Genomic DNA, 18,027 nt, shown 5'->3' on the forward strand with positions numbered 1-18,027 from the left:
AAATTAAAATTTTTTTTATTTGATATCAATATTGAATCATCATCGTCAAAGCCTTTTTTCAACTAATTGAAGTCAGTTACATGAATCATGGTTTATCATTATTCTCTATTACGGATCATATCCTCAATGAGGCCATGAGTCCTCGTATATTTTCTCAGTACTTCTAACCGTATCTTTTGGAGCCTATCCCTTAACTCTTTTTTAGCCTTCCAATCGAACTAACTATCACATCTTAACAGGTGTTGTACTAGGTCTCCACAATACATGTCAGCCTACCTAAATCTACTCTCTATTATCTTATTGCCTATTGGTGTCATATCTAAAATTTTTGTGACTGTATTTATTTCAATTTCATCCCTCCTTATCTTACCGCTCATTCATCTCAACATCGTCATCTCTATTATATTTATTTTTTAAATATATTATTTATTGGCTACCCACCATTTCGTCCTAAATAAATAAAGCTAGCCTTATTTTTATCATATAAAACTTGTCCCTGAGTGTCATGCAGAAATTAGGGTTGTGCATCGCCCATTTTGCTCAAATTGTATGAACCCAAGATGTCGTATCTGCATGCATTATGTTGTTACCGTAAAAATGGCACCTTCTCTATGAATCTTTGAACCCAAATCCAACAGAAACTTGAGCATTCTGCGCACTGTGAGCCTCCCTTCCCCTCTCTATATAGAAGACTAAGCTTCTTGTACTAGAGAGAGAAACTGGCTTTCTTTCCTTTGTAGAGACAAAGGCTTCTTTCCTTTCAGAGAGGCCATGTCTCACTCTTTGTACTGCACTCTCCTCCTGTTCACCTCCATTGTCACCACCCATGCATCTTTTCTCTCTCTCTCTACCGACCAGGAGGCCCTCCTCGCCTTCAAAGACTCGCTCGAGCCAAACCCTTCTCTCTCTTCCTGGAACCGAACTGCACCTGTGTGCTCGTGGCCTCACCTCTCCTGTGACCAGCAGAACCAGAGGGTGCGCAATCTGAGCCTGGCTGGGCTCGGCTTGAAGGGTCCTCTCTCTCCTCACTTAACCAATCTCTCTCTACTTCTCTCTCTTGACTTATCCAGCAACCAGCTTCATGGACCCATACCAGTTGAGTTCTCGACTTTCTCTCTCCTGCAAAGCCTCAATCTCAGCTCCAATTCTCTCTCTAGCCGGATTCCGGCCGACCTCTACAACTGCTCATCTCTTCTCACTCTGGATCTCAGTGCAAATCAGCTTTGGGGCCAGCTCCCTCTAGAGCTTGGCCTCTTTCTCTCTCTACAAGTGCTCCGCTTGGACCGCAACAATCTCACTGGAGCCATCCCCCCGTCTCTTGGAAAACTCTCCTCTCTCTCTCTTCTTACTCTCTCTCGAAACCACCTTCGAGGCCGCATACCAGAGGAGTTGGGGCGTCTCAAAAACCTTAGGAGACTGCAAATTGGAATGAATAATCTCCATGGGCCAATCCCTTTCTCTCTCTACAATTTGACTGCTCTTCGAGTACTTGCGGTCACGGGAAATGAGCTTGTTGGTTCTTTACCTGATGATATGGGGCTCAAGCTTCCCAATTTACAGCAAGTTTTCATGGCTCAAAACAATCTAAGCGGCCGAATTCCATCTTCTTTAGGTAATTGCTCTGGTTTGAAGTTCCTTGATCTCTCTTCAAACAATTTCAATGGCTCAATTCCTCTGATTTTCGCGAATTTAACCCAACTTAGCTTCCTAAATCTCAAAGAAAACAAGCTTTCCAGCGATGGGGAAACAGGTTTAAGCTTCCTAACACAATTGAACAATTGCCCATATCTCGAAGTCATATCGATGGCTTCGAATCGACTCTCCGGCGTGCTCCCTGATTCCATAGCCAATCTCTCCACCATGCTCACTGAGTTCTGTTTACCGGGAAACCAGATTTCAGGCACAATACCTGATGGAGTTGGAAACCTGGAAAATCTTCAACTATTCTCAATGGAAAATAACAACCTTAGTGGAACAATCCCTGCAAGTATTGGAAAGTTATCGAAACTTTTGCAGCTAACTTTGCAGGGAAACCAACTTTCAGGGCCAATTCCTGACTCCATTGGTGATCTCACAGGGCTTAATAAGCTAATGCTGGAGGGTAACAAGCTTTCGGGTTCCATACCTTCGAGTCTTGGGCGATGCCAAAAGTTGGAGGTGTTGGGTCTCTCTCAAAATACGCTAAGTGGAAGTATACCAAGAGAAATTTTAATGGTTACAGGCATGAATCAGTATCTGGGTTTGGCTCAAAATTCTCTTACTGGTTCAATTCCTCTTGAAATTGGAAAGCTAACTATCATCGCAATGATTGATATCTCTGCGAATAACTTATCAGGTGAGATTCCAGCCACTTTGGGGTCCTGTTCAAGCTTGATGGGTTTCAACATGGCTAGGAATGGGCTTGTGGGGAAAATTCCTGAGTCCTTGTCGAGCTTAACCTCCATTGAATTCCTTGATCTTTCTTCTAATCAATTGTCTGGTGTGATCCCAAACGATTTGCAAAAGCTTCAGCATTTGAAGAACTTGAATCTCTCTTTCAACAAACTTGAAGGAGAAGTACCAAGAGATGGGGTTTTCAGCACCCTCAATGGTTCATCTATACTGCCAAATACGAAGCTTTGTGGGGGTATACCAAAGCTAAATCTGCCCCCCTGCATCTCTAAAAGAAATGATGAGTTTTTGGCTCTGAAAGCTGTAGTTCCAGTTGTTTCATTGACTGCAATTTTGGTTATCGCATTGCTTTTAATGCTCTGGAGAAGCAGGCAGACGCGCAAAGTGGATAACCAATCCTCTGAGACCTTCTCCTTTGAAGGGTCACATAAGTTGGTCTCCTATGGTGATCTGCTCAACGCAACTAATAGTTTCAGTGATGGTAATCTCATAGGAAAGGGAAGCTTTGCCTCTGTTTATAGAGGAATCATCAATGGTGAGACTACCCCTGTTGCAGTTAAGGTCTTTGACTTGATCCAACACAGAGCAGCTAAGTCTTTTATGGCAGAATGTGAAGCACTGAAAAATGTTCGACACACTAACCTCATCAAGGCCAAAACTTCTTGTTCCTCTGTAAATTTTAAGGGAGAAGAGTTCAAGGCTCTGGTTTTTGAATTCATGCCCAATGGGAGCTTGGATCAGTGGCTCCATAGTTCCTTGACCCTGAGCTTGGTTCAAAGGCTTGAAATAGCCATAGACATAGCCATAGCCATGGACTATTTGCATCATAACTGTGAACCTTCTGTTGTGCACTGTGATTTGAAACCAAGTAATGTGCTTTTAGACAACGAGATGAAGGCCCATGTTGGGGACTTTGGGTTAGCGAAATTGATAGAGGCACACTTCACAATGAGCGAGACAAGCACAGTTGCACTGAAAGGAACTGTGGGGTATATTGCACCAGGTAAAATTGATTACGTTCAACCAAGTAAATTTCTTCTTTTTTTTTCTTGTGTGTAGATTATACCTCTCAAAATACGTTAATGTTTCGGTTGGTAAGTCATTCCGTTTTGTGATCTTTTGCGGAATATGTCTCTTCTTCTTTTAAGAAGGAGCTTTTTCTTTCTTTCTTTTCTTTTTAAATTTAAGAGGATACTTGCCTTAAGGAATTGGCTTAGATAAGAATGAAAGTGTTAAACCAGCAGGGGTGGACACTCATCTCAGAACTGTACCATGAGAAATTACCAATCCTCACATCTTTCCATAGTTTGAGACTTTGAGCTTTTGAAGCTTTTGTTGACATGGTTTCGTCTTCTTCTATGAAGACTGGCTTTCTTAATATTCTTCAGGGTTTCTATTGTTTTACGCCTTTAATTTTTCATCTTTTCAAGGGTATGTTTTCTTCTTTGTTGAAGATTAGTCGCTGAAAATTTGTCAACGTATCCATAGTGAAAGAAAAAGTGCTTATTGATCCTCTTTCTACTTCTTCATTGATGACCTAAAGTTTCAGAAAATTAAGGCTCCATGATTTATGATTTTTGTAGAGTGTTGTTTCTTCTGCATCTTTCCCGTTTAGGGGGTCTCTTAAATTCTTCGAGGTCTCCATGATAAAAATACCCATGCTTCTGTGTCCTTTTCAGACGATCTTTTCCTCATTTTCTTTTTTTCTTCATTCTTCTTAAAGATTGGGTCTGTCAAGGTTTCCATAGATACTTGTGCTTTTAATAGCTTCTCTTACATTTCTTCAAGGTTTCCCTGTCTAAAAGGCTCAATGTTTTCCTCCTGTTGCAGAGTATGGTTTGGGGGCTGAAGTATCTAAGGAAGGGGACGTTTACAGTTATGGAATAGTGGTGCTTGAGATATTTACAGGGAAGCGGCCGACACATGACATGTTCAGCGAAGGTAGAGTTAGCCTTGCAAAGCATGTAACCATGGCTTATCCAGATCATGTTATTGACACAGTGGACCCAAGGCTCTTCTTAGAAGAAGAATGGGGTGACCCTAGAAGAATGAAGTGCGTGCTCGAAGTGTTAGGCCTGGCCTTGTGGTGCTCAGTTGAGGCTCCTAGAGAGAGGCCAAGTATGAGACAAGTCCTGAAAACTATGCACGAAATCAAGGGGTGTTTATTGAGTTTAAGTATATAGCTCTGTTCAAATCCAAATATTAGTATTGCAGCCTTGAGGTTGTATGATCAAACCCGGATCAGTCTCCATGAGCAAAAGAATAGAAGTTCCCTCTGACAGGGGCTCAGAGTGTAGGGAAGAGGCTGTAACAACCTTATTGAAACATTGTTCATGTCACCAGCTGGAAATTTGGTCAAAATTCAAACTGTTCTTCTTGTAAAATGGGAAGAGTTTTGAGTACATTGGCTTGCATATTGAAGGGATAGTATGTTATGATCGCTAAACCATGAGAAAATTGTGGTCTTAAGGGTGTTCAATATATAATTAAGGAAAAAGTTTACATAAGGTCGACAATTTATATTGTAGAATTATGGATTTGGTTTCTTCTATGTCAGTTTCTTTTTCTCATGTCTATAGTGAAGCAAACTCTTTGTGGCTGATGCTTTGGCTAAGGGTGGTGCTTCTTTACCTTCCTTTGTTATCTCTAATGATGTAATTTCTTTTTTTTTAGTACTCAATAAAAATAATAGTAACTTTTGTCAAAAAAAATTTATACTGTAGAAATAAGTTGTATCTCAAAAAACTATATTTTGATGTAGAAAAACCATCACTAGATCATCTGATCATCAAAATGTATGGATATGAAAAAAAAAGATTTCAAGTTCTAAAATAATACATCTTGCAATACATTGTTGAGGCTATCCATTTTCAAGATTTTGATGTGTATATAGATCTGTTTGATTTGAACTATTTTTGGAGTTTATAATTTATAATTAGAGATGAAAATAGATTCTCGGGTCAATTTTAAGAATTTTTTACATCAAAATTACATCTTATGCCAAAGTTCTGGGTGCGCCTTACTTTGAATTGTTTCAAGTTGTAACATTACACAAACCACACCCTATGATTAATTAATAGATTAGATAGTCATTTTTTCGGAGGGATTTTTGAGGTGTAGCTTTACTAATTTTCGCAAAGTTGCAGCCTTACTAATACCTCATCCAGAGATAAATAAGAGGTACGACATTTCCTTTAAAATAAAAAGGTGAGGATTGTAGTACTATAGAAGTAAGGCGCGCCTCTAAATGTCTTCGGAGATGTAGTTTTGATGTTGGAAACTTTATAATAGCTTGAAAAATATATTTTTATTTACAACTATAAAATTTAAAATTTAAAAAATGACACGGATCAAGCAGATCTATGAACACTTGAAAATATTAAAAACAAATAATCTAGATAACTTGTTATAAGATGCAGTGTTTTCAAAACTTTAAATATTTTTTTTGTTTTCTTCCTATTCACATATCTCGAGTCGAGATCATTGATTAGAGGGTTTCCAACATCAAACACTCTCTTTTATAGGAATTTTTTTTTATATGCACCTTATTGCAACCAAATATAAATTTTTTTCCAAAATAAAAATGTTACTAGTGAAAGTAAGGACTTGTCGAGGTTTCGATCTTGAGTCACCTAGTTCGAATTAGGCGAGTCTAACTTGACCAGCGGTGTTTCAACAAATAAAATGAAACAAATTATGTACTCAAGGGAATGTATATGAAAAATTAGTAACTTGTTAGAAGGAGGCCACCATCAACCATGTAGATGAATATGAAATCCGGTGGTCTCCTATTGTTCAAGCTTAAACTTCAAGCTTCAAAGAAAAACTTTCCAAAATATATGAGATGCACTCCACGACGTTGGATTTCACATCTGACAGGTATGAGTAATTATAGCCTCCATGCATGAAAAAACTTTCTATACTTCCCCGCAATAAACATCTTATATATTCCCCCCTCTTGTCAAACCATCCACTCCATAAACATATTGTATGTTCCCCCCCTCTTGTCAAGCCATCCAATTTATGGTTGAGTTTACTCATCTGAAAATGTCACAAGTGATCTACAATGCAGTCAATCTAGATCTGACGTCTCAAAATACTTTATTCTTAAATATTTTCTACAAATCATATGAATAAAAAATTTGGTACGTGTTATCATCTCAATGGCGTGCAACTAAAAACAATATTTGAAAAAGATAAAATAACCAAAATATCCCTAAAAATTAAAATGCACCTAAAAACTATTTAAATTATCTTTTTAAAAAATAAAATAACCAAAATATCCCTGAAACTTTTAGAAGTATCGGTTATTCTATTTTTTAGGATTTGTTTTTTATATTTTTTTATGTTCGAATTTAAGAGAGGAATGGATGCTCCAAATTGGTCAAAATATTTTGTAGAAAGAAAATTAAAAATAAAACGGTGTGTTGGTGTAACATTGTGATTGGAGCCATCTCAGCCGTCCATTCAGATCAGATCAGACTGTTGGAAGAGGCAAGACATAAAGAAAAATATATATGGCAAGGAAGTACATAAAGTTTTCCCCAACATAAATGGTCTTACAGTGTGAAGTTCTGCCCCTCACAACTCTAGTCCATTTTTTACTATTAGATTTGGTCCACCAGGTGAACGGTCAATCAGGGCACTGAACTCTCAACTAGGTTTTAAAAACTAGTAATTGACAGTGACTGATATGGATCAGGAACTGTTCAGGCCATTCCGGATCAGTCGACTCCCACATTTTACACATTTATGACTATGTCATTTGAATGTTTGTTTAATCCAAAGACTGGACACTCTAGCCCATCCCTCTCCTTTTATTGGGCCGATGCAAACCCTCGGCCTTCTTTCCTCCCATAGACCCCTTTTTGTTAGAGTGGCCTGACACAGACCCTCAAGATCCCCTCTTTATAATAAGTGAATTGCATTAAGCTCACCCTCAAGCCTTGCTTCCTCCCTTGACCGCCCTCTTTATAATAGTGAAGTGTATTAAGCTCAATTTTGTTGGTAGTTCTCTTAAAAATCTTGGACCAACTGGATATAAACCCGTTAGAGATCATAAAGACAACCCAATTATCTCTTTTTCGGGTCCTTGTGGTTTCACTACTGCTAATGAGCAGAAGCAAGAGGGCTATTAGAGGGTCTAAAGCTCATTTCTATGTCAGAGGGACATATGAAGAGAGAGGGAGATTCGATTAACGTTATCATTTGGAGATCACCCTTGTGATTTGGTTCCCATTCTAGATGAGATTGGAGTGCTTCATCTAGTCTCTCGGCTGTGATCTTCGCCATTATTTTAGAGAAGCCAATTTTGAGACGGATTTGCTTGCGAAAGGTTGTTGGTCGTCACCACATTCTCTTAATCTCTTGTATCATTCTATTTCTCCTCGTGTTGTTTTCAGTTTAATGTGAAGTAAATGGTTACTGTTAATCAAGGGGTGGTCCCATCAACTCAGTTTAAATGTAATAACGTGCTTGTTCTCCTAATTATCGCCAGCAGGAACCAGACTGGTGACCCGAGAAATCCATCACAAAGAAACACAAGACAAATACACATGCAAAGAATGAAACAAAACAAAAAGAAGAAGCAAATGAACCACGACCCAAATGAAATGCACTCTAGATCACCAATTCTATTGCTGTTCAAGAAGCTATTTAAAAAACTTCTTTCAATGAAAGAAGTTTTCATTGTCAAAAAAAAAGAACTTCTTTCACTGAAGAAATCAACTAATGAATCGCAAGCTTATGAGGGAATGGCTATTTGGAACAACTGTGGACTCGTTGCTGCACTTTAGGGGAAGTATCAAGTTTGGCCTCAAAGCTGAAGCACAGTGTCGTAACTGAAGTAGGCCGAACATATTTCACAAATTTTATTTATACTTTAAAAAATAACCAAACACTCCCTTAAATCATCTGAAGCTCTTCTCATTCCTGGCCGAATCAAAGCATGATTTCAAGCCAATTTCAACAGAATGCAGACAAAACAAAAAACCATATACCATGAAATTCAAGCCAATTTCAACAGAACGCAAACAAAACAAAAAACCATATACCATCAAATTCAACACCATGGACATTATGTTACCATATTATCATCATATTAACTATAGACTAACTACATTTGCATAGTTGTTCATTCATTTTTCTTTTAATCAAAATTTATTATTGAAGTGTGAATAATGCTTTACGGGCAGAATTATGAAATGTCAAAAACACGTGCAGTACTATCAAGTGAAACTGAAACGAGGTTCGGCGCATTATTAGAGATGGTCAAAGCCTGGATGAAATCAGAATGCCCACTAATTGTCCGAACACAATTACCAGATTAGACTATCCCATACGCGTACTTTTCCACCTACACAGCCAGTTGCTTTGTACTTAGTTGAACCTAACCAGAACAAGCATGTCACACCCTCCTGAAAGAAAATTATTCTAATTTTAGGCATAAACTAGGGATAAAGTGATAAAGAGATGCATGCAAAAAGTAATGCAAAATGCCTCATGGTCACAAGTGCAGCGTGGTGATGAGTAACGCAAATCCCAAATAACCAGCTTCTGATCCATGGCCCCTGTGGCAGCCAAAGGCAAGCTACAATGTAGAAAACTGATAAGCAGCATAATATGATATGAGAAAGAAGGATAAATTCTACTGCAAACAATGCAGGACTTCAAATATGGCAGGGGCTTGATTGCTTTAAGTTATTGACACTCCATCAATTCACACCAAGCTCAGATCCTACCACTAAATTACCCCTATAAAATGCATGAGTTCAAATAAAGCAAGATCTAATGTGTTCAAATAACTATTAACTAAAAGTTAGAACAATGTTTTGTTTTGTGTGCAGGAAGAGGAAAAAACAAAAGAGCAAAAAATTCCTTAACATTGCTGGCCATAGTTGCTGGAATCTCACCACAGGTAGCAACTCTGCTTTGAGTCCTGATTCGGTGATTCCATGGAAGAATCTTCATGGAACTCGTTTCTGTAAAGTTTGAAATCTTGAGTTCACATTTATTGAATCTCGATTCAATTTTTTAAAAAATCCAGATTCCATGGCATTAAATACTACATAAGTGCTTGAAACCGTGATTTGATCAACATGAAATCTCCCTTTTACCTTTATAGAATCTCAATCCGATTTTTTTTGGAATCACGTACAAAGTAGACATCATGTTAAATAAATTGTATATTGTAAACCAATGGTTTAAAAACCGGATCGGTGACCCGGATCGGGCTTTTTAAAAACCGATCCGGATCGGCGAATCGGCTATCCGGATCGGCGAATCGGCGATCCGGATCGGAATCGGGTGAATCGGTCAGAATAAAGTTTCAAAAAAATCCGAAAAAATTATTAAAATTCATTATAAATATTGGTTTTTAGGAATTCAATAAAAAATGAGGGTACTCCATTAAGAATTTTCATGTTTTTGAATGAATATGCGAATATTGATATGTTCTTTCCCTGCATGAACCGCCATTCAGCATTTAATTTACAGTATTTCGTGCTCATCCCTACACTGTTGCTGTTGGGACTCGATATGTGAATAATATGGCTGGGATAGGGTGGCCTCAGAATCATCATCTCTCTCGTTTTCTCTTTGAATAATATGGATTAAAAAAAAAAAAAAACAAATTTTCAAAAAAATCGATCATGGATTAAAAAAAAAATCACAAATTTTCAAAAAATTCTATCATGGATTACAAAAAAAAATTCGATCATGGATTAAACAAAAAAAATCACAAATTTTCAAAAAATTCAATCATGGATTACATAAAATTCGATCATGGATTACATAAAATTCGATCATGGATTACATAAAATTCGATCATGGATTACAAAAAAAAACAAACAAAAAAAACAAAAAATTCAATCGTGGATTACAAAAAAAGAAAAAAATAGTTCGATCATGGATTACAAAAAATTCAATCATGGATTACAAAAAACTCTATCATGGGTTACAAAAAAAGCAAAAAACAAAAAATTCAATCATGGATTAAAAAAAAACAAACAAACATTTCGATCATGGATTACAAAAAAAAAAAAAACATTTCGATCATATATTACAAAACATTCGATCATGGATTACAAAAAATTCTATCATGGGTTACAACAAAAAAAAAAAAACAAAAAAATCGATCATGGATTACAAGAAAAGAAAACAAACATTTCGATCATGGATTACAAAAAATTCTATTATGGGTTACAAAAAACCAAAAAATTCGATCATGGATTACAAAAAAATCTATCATGGATTACCAAAAAAAAAAAAAAAAAAAAAAAAAAAAAAAAAAAAAAAAAAAAAAAAACCCGTACGGGATCAGCGATGCACTGTTCGGACTCGCCGATTCCGTACAGTGAATCGGCGATTCACTGTACAGAATCGTCCGGTTCTCTCTAGAACCGGACGATTTCCGATTTTTGGGCGATCCGGTTCCTTTTTCACTATTTCCGAGTCGAACCGGGCGAGTCCGGTTCGACTCGGCGTTTTTTAAAACGCTGTTGTAAACTAATTTTAGGGAATCTTACAAAACTTGCTTTTCTACAAGAGCTAGAAAAGGGGCAATAAATAGTATATATATATATATATATATATTGAGGGTGCGGTTTGAATAGAGCCTAAGCTCTAATCAATCAAATTAGAGCCTACTTTCAAATAGTATCGAGATATGTGGTTTCTATATTGAAAATCTTGGTGATAGCCTTAAAATATATTTTCATTTTTAGTTATAGAGTTTAAAGCTTAAAATAAAAACTTTAAAATCTTGAATATTGACTGTAAAAAAATGCCTTACAAAATACACTATTTCAAAAACTTGAAATCCATTTTTTTTCTCATGTCTATGATTCTTGATGCCGAGATGATCAATTTGAGGATATTTAGGTATCAAAACAACCTCTTCTAGTGAATTTTTTGATGTAGGCTCAAATTTGATTGTTTAGAGCCCGGGCTCTATATAAACCTTTTCTATATAAAATAGGTTGCGGTTTGTATAGAGCCGAAGTGTTAAACAATCAAAGTAGAGCCCACCTTCAAACAATGTTGAAAAATATGGTTTTAATATTGGAATTCTTTGTTATAACCTTAAAATATATTTTCATCTCTAACTATAAAATTTAAAGCTTAAAAAATAGTGTAGATCAAGTATATCTATGAAAAATAGAATATCCTAAAAATTGCGGATGCGCTATTTCCAAACTTGAAATCCATTTTTTTTTTCATGTCTATATATCTTGATGATGAGATGATCAATTTGATAATATTTAAGCATCAAAACAACCTCTCCTAGTGAAGTTTTTGAGACGGACTCTAATTTGATTGTTTTGAGCCTCGGCTCTATACAATCCATTTCCTATATAATATTGCGCATTGCTCATAAGAGCGCCCAACGGCCTCGATTTTGTGGGCCTGATTCAACGGCCAGGATGGGCAGCCGCTCTTTCCCGTTTACAAACGGTTGAACTCATTCATTAAATGCGATGTCAGGCCTGCTCTAACATCTTGGACTTGTTCAAAGCATTCCTCTTTCTCTCTCTTTAGACTTTAACATCTCTCTTCTTCTCTCCTAAAACACTAACTGAAACCATTTACACCTCTCTCCCTCTCTCTCTAATTAAGCACTTTCTCTCCCTCTCTTACTCTCTCAAAACCAGTTGCTCTCCCCCTCTCTCTCTCTCTCTCTAATTCAGCACTCTCTCTCCCTCTCTCTCTAATTAAGCACTTTCTCTCCCTCTCTTACTCTCTCAAAACCAGTTGCTCTCCCCCTCTCTCTCTCTCTCTCTCTTTCTAATTCAGCACTCTCTCTCCTCTCTCTCTCTCTAACTCAGCCCTCTCTCTCCCCCTCTCTCTCTAATTCAGCACTCTCTCTCCCCCTCTCTCTGCACCAAATCAGTTGATCTCTATCTCTCTCCCCAACTAGCAAAGCCCTTTCTCTCTCTAATACAGCGCACAATCTCTGATGTTTTTTCAAGTTAATTAATAATTAAAGTGTATATTTTAAAATTTGAATCAAAGAACCCAAATGTAGTTTTTAAAAATTGTTGCATTACATTACTATACAATCATTGTATGAAATCATTACTCCTTTTAAAATACCGAAATTGACCTTCTTTAGTGCATGAATCCTTGAACAAAGGCGCATTTGACGCATCCTCAACAAGCAAAGCAACTTGCCTTATTTGGCTAGGGCCATTTACATGCACAAATTAACAAAATGGCCCTGTTTGTTCAATGTTCTTAGCCATCAATAATAGCAATTTAAGTATTTTAAAAAACATTTTTAAGGACAATCTTGAGAAAAATAAAAGTTCAAAATAAACAATCTATTATTAATTGAGATGTTTTGACCCCTCTATATGATTCTGTATAGAGTAATCACTTGTTAAATAATACTTTCCCCAAGTTTTTAAAGTCAAGATATTTCGAGAGTTCCTAGTACAAAGGAACGGGCTGAAGTCACCGTGGTACTACCAATGAGGTCTCGAACTTCATTCCCACATAAGCCCCGATTCTAAAGCAAAAAAAGATACAACTAGGAAGCATCTGAAAAATAAATAAATTTAAAAAATAAGAGAGAGAGAGAGACTCACCTGCCGCAATAGTAGGTCCCAGACCTGGACCCAGGTCGGGTCAACCCACAAATGCCCCTAAGAAAGTTCTTATGGAGGCACATTCACATTGAATTAATATAAATGAGAGAGAGAGAGAGAGAGAGAGAGACTGCTATCAAAACAAGGTTATGCTAAGACAATGATACAGGCTTCCCGGTCTCCATCACAGAAACACAAAACTAAGAGAACAGCTAGTCAAACCATGATTTTAATCTACATTTCACTAGAATTAATGCCCAGTTTACCTCGCATCAGAATTAATTTCACATAAAAACTGGTTCTCCACTGACTCAAAAAGTTTGTGAATCTCATATGAGACGAGGATGGAGTTTTGGAGTTTCAATACTTGGGTGAGGTTTCTGTGTAGGCAGCAGGCCAACTGGTTCTTTAAAATCAATCTCTGCCTCCACCATATGTCATCATAATAGAACCGGCAGAAAGAAAAAAAAAAAACAAAAACAAGGGACAGACAAAAACCACTCCACCAATACCTTCAAAAAATTAAACTCCTAATCTACTTGAAAGAACGGGTAAAGGCCTATCTTCCTCACCGACTACCAAAAAAAACAAAAAAAAGGCAAGGAATGTGCATATATTATCGTTCTATCCTAATTAATTTGGATCAATCAAATATTAAACTAATCCACCATGCAATTCTGGTAATTTGTTGTTTTGATATTATCATAGTGCTGAGAAGCTTCTTCATATCCATTTGTTCTATCCTAATTAATTTGGATCAATCAAATATTAAACTAATCCACCATGCAATTCTGGTAATTTTTTGTTTTGATATTATCATAGTGCTCAGAAGCTTCTTCCTATCCATGCAATACCATAGAAATTTGTTCTTCGATATCATCATAGTGCTCAGAGGCCTCTTCGCATCCAAGGGATACCATACAAATACAAATTGGGGTTTGGAAACTAAATCCATCTTACTTTATCCTCATTTCTGCAGAAGGGAACACACAACCATATAACTTGCTCCCGCCCTTTCTCCTCTCGCATCCAGTCATCCAGGTAACTTGCGCTCTCTCTCATCCTGGTTAACTCAGCCCACTCCCTGTCCACCCCCTGAGACAGTTCATAAGGAAAAAAAGAAACAGAAAAAGGAAATTTTGCACCCTCCATGGTTGTACATCATTTGACAATCTTCCACAATCCACATCATTTGAAACCTCTCTGGCGAGAAGAATGTGGGCCGAAAAAGGAACTCTACCTCCAAGAGATGGACCTTCCCCAATCTGCATCATTTAAAAATCTTCAACAATCCATATCATTTGAAACTTCTCTACTGAGAAGAATGTGGGCCGAAAAGGGAACATACTGTGAGGGGCTCGAAAAGGGAACACATTGTGAGGATCACCACCATAATCATTTTCAAACCGGATTACTCTTGACATTATACTCAAACATATTGCAATTGTTGCCCGTAAGCCAGAAAGAGTCCCCAACCAGAGCTGAGGATAGGCTTAAACCGCATGAAATTCACTCTCCACCCTTCGGAGATTCACTTCTACTTTTAAAACCCATTTAGACTTTTCAGTTAAGGACCAAATACTCAACTGGAATCCTTCGTTTATATGTGCCATCAAGACTTGGTCACCCCGCATTAGTTCCACTTTATATTTATTAGGAAACTCATTAGTAGGAAACTCATCTGGGGTGGAGATGCTTTCAAAAGTTTCTCCCTCTAGATTAAAAAACCAAACACGACGAGAATCATGTGAGAGAAAGTAGAATGCATTTCCAACACATACCAATGGTCTTGAGTATTTAAAAACAAAATCTCCGGAGGAGGGGCCTAGAAAACTTCTCCAATTCCCATTTTCTGAGCTATAGAGACGCCATTCCTCTGTCTTTTTCAATCCCCTGAATAACCCATATGCCAAAATCTTAAAATTTCCAGATTTTGGGTTGAAAGAGAATCCCATAGTATAAACCTTCCAAGGCCATTCATACTCCAAGACACTCACGTATTTCGAGGTTAAGATCGCAGAGTTTCTTATCTGAAAGATTTGAGACGAATAAGGAATGGTTTTCAACAAGCAAACCAAACCGTGGCTCCAACACACGCAAGGCATAAATGCGGGCTCCAAATTGGACATTCTCAGGAGCGAGACTTTCCTGTTTGTCACGTAGAATAAGGCCGCCTTCCTGAATTCCTCGCCATTAATAATGCGGGTAACATCTGACGATGTGAAGCGAGGGAAAGGTTGGGATATGAGAGGGGAAGGAGAGCGGGACAGGGTTATTACAAAAGAATCATCCGACCACAAGAACAGAGGGAAAGGTTGGGATATGAGGGGGAAGAAGAGAGAGAGTGGGTTCTAGCAAAAGAATGACTGGAGAGCAATTGATTCAATGATTTTGATACCGCTTTGAACCTCAGAATAGATTCAAAAGGCAACAGTGAGAGGATTTTTGTCATCAAATCATTAGGGAGGTCTTCAGAGAAGGAAGTCATTTCAATGTGTTACACGTTCTACAAAGCTATTCCTCCCAATTCAAGGTTTTCCTATAATGCTTTTCTTTCCACCTCTTTTGAATGTGTGAAAGAGAGTCAGCATAATGATCAGCTACATCTAATTAGTGTAGCATATAAAAGCTGAGGAAAGGATAAAAAGGTAACAGCATGCAAAATTGTGGAAACTAATGGAACCAACGAATGAAACATGCTTTGAACACTTGTCCATTGATTTCCACATGTGAAACTTAACAAGAATTATCAACTTGGGTTTTCCTAAATTAAAATATCAAACTTCAAAAGAGCCACACAAATGCATGAAAACTTTTACTTGGAATTGCATCATATGAAGTTAAGTTCCCTTACCCTTCAATGTACCAGCAATGTCCAATTGCACATACTATCTACTCGAAAAAAATTGGATCATCATAGAGTTCAGCACATGCAGATTAATTAGTTTAAAGCAAAATCTACAATCATGCGACACAATAAATTTAACAAAATTGACTTCTCTAAAATTTTTAACATCAATTCACATGATCGAAATTTATTTCATACAATTCATTTATATTATAATATCTAGAAAATATGTTCAGACCATGCTCACATCTGTGTGTGTATATATATATATATATATAGAGAGAGAGAGAGAGAGAGAGAAAGAGAGAGAGAGAGAGTTGGGAAAAGGCTTTTGATGATGATGATAATGACATATATATACCATTGAGAACTATCACTATAAGCACATTCATCAATTCCTCAAGCATTTTCTTCGATGCCCATAAAAAGGAAACATGATGCTATAGGAATTGCTAGAAAGTCATTTATTTTTAATGGCTTATAGAATTATCAAAATTGATTTGAAATGTACTGATTACAAAAAGGGACTTGTGATTCAAATGGCAAGAAGTACAATAATGCTATCAAATACCGACAACTTTGAGTCAAAAAGTTAGGATCCTATAAAGAAAGCATGTTTGTAACTTAGATGGCTATGGAGAAACCACTTCCCAATCAATGAATGGAGGATGCCAAGGAAGATGAAAAGAGACAATGGAAGTTTTAAGCTTAACAAAAACCATAAGATTGTGAATAACAAAAACTACAAGTTCACAGGTTTAAAAGAGTTTTTTACATTATTGCCATCCATCTCCATTCATAAATAAAGCTTATACGTATGGATAATCACTCCCTGAGATTTTGACATGACAATAATTATGGTAGCATCCAGTTAGGTTTGGGAGCCTAGTTCTCAATTGCAAACATCAACCTATTGATTTTATTCTCTTATTAACTTTGGTAATACCTTGGGTTTCTATCAAGGTTTCATTTATAAATCAAACGCTAGAGAATGCCAGTGCTTTCTTCTCTATATCAAATGCCTCTAAAACATAACGTCAAATGCCTCCTTAATTTCTTCCAAAGTAGACTCCTTTCCCATCAAGCAAAACCCAAAATCTAAACATCCCCACAGAGCATCCAAAATCGAACATGACCATATGAAAGAAATCCATGCATACCCATATCAGAAATTTACATTAAAATATCCAAGACCTCATCACATGCAGTAGAATGAGGTCGAAATCAGTGTGTGTTTGAAACAACTAAAAGGGTAGGTTTGGAAGTTCACTTCTCAATCCAAAACATCAACCTATTGATTTTATCTCTCTTATTAACATGGCGAATACTTTGGGTTTTCATCAAGCTTTCATTTACAAAAGGAAGGTAGAGAATGATAATGCGTTCTCCATTTATCAAATGTCACTTATTCCATTAAATCAAACCCGAATACCTAATATCTCTTAATACTAAATGAAATCTTCTCGAAAGATTCTGAGATTCAACATGTCCATACATGTTCTTCAACTCTTGCAGTAGTGATCTGACAAATTCAAAAACCCAAATGAACCCTCTCAGTAGTGATCTGACAAATTCAAAAACCCAAATGAACCCAGCTCTCTACAACTCCAAAAAAAAAAAAAAAAAAAACCAAACAAAAACCCAAATTGGAGACCCAGAAAAGAAAAAAAAAGAAACCACACAGAAGCCCTAATTGGAGACGAAATTTAGCTGGAAGGAAAGATTAGGGTTGCCTTTTGCGCCTTCCTCAGAAGGATGACTCACGATTTCACAGGAGACCTAAATGAAAGAAACAACAAAGAAACCCTAATTGGAGACGAAGTTTAGCTGGAAGGAAAGATTAGGGTTACCTTTTGCACCCTCCTCAGGAGGATGACTCACGATTTTACAGGAGACCTAGATTTGGTGATGAGAGAGAGAGAGGGAGGTTCATTAGAAACAAGAAACCCTAGATTTGGTGAAGAAAGAGAGGAGCTCCACGGGCGAGGGAGAGAAGGGCTCATGCTACGAGGAGAGAGAGGCTCGGGTGCGCGACAGCGGAGAAGGGAGGCTCACGGCAACGTTCTCCTAATCGTTGAGGAGTTTCTTCGTATTTGTGAGAAAAATACAGTAATTTGGTGCTCGGGCAAACCACGAAGAAAAGATGTGAAAAAATTTTTAATTTAAAATATGAATAAATTAGATACTTGTATATAAAAGGAG

General features: G+C 37.1%; 1 protein-coding gene and 1 long non-coding RNA gene across 2 annotated transcripts; one reads left to right on the plus strand and one right to left on the minus strand.

Moving 5' to 3' along the window:
• The first annotated feature begins 481 nt into the window (after nt 1-481).
• Nucleotides 482-5,102, plus strand: LOC18447206 (uncharacterized). The gene is made up of 2 exons (XM_020675311.2): nt 482-3,394; nt 4,222-5,102. Exons 1-2 carry the CDS (start codon nt 772-774, stop codon nt 4,572-4,574), a joined length of 2,976 nt encoding a protein of 991 aa, XP_020530970.1. The 5' UTR covers nt 482-771; the 3' UTR covers nt 4,575-5,102.
• Nucleotides 5,103-8,470: 3,368 nt separating this feature from the next.
• LOC148781188 (uncharacterized) lies at nt 8,471-17,890 on the minus strand. Its single transcript, XR_016059495.1, has 3 exons — nt 17,676-17,890; nt 8,890-8,960; nt 8,471-8,807 (listed from the first exon to the last, which is right to left on the minus strand). It is a non-coding gene; the product is annotated as an uncharacterized LOC148781188 (long non-coding RNA).
• Nucleotides 17,891-18,027: the final 137 nt, after the last annotated feature.

The sequence above is a fragment of the Amborella trichopoda genome, chromosome 7, assembly GCF_054954075.1.
Source record: "Amborella trichopoda isolate Santa Cruz 75 chromosome 7, AtrichopodaSantaCruz75HAP2 v2.0, whole genome shotgun sequence".
NCBI lineage: Eukaryota > Viridiplantae > Streptophyta > Magnoliopsida > Amborellales > Amborellaceae > Amborella > Amborella trichopoda.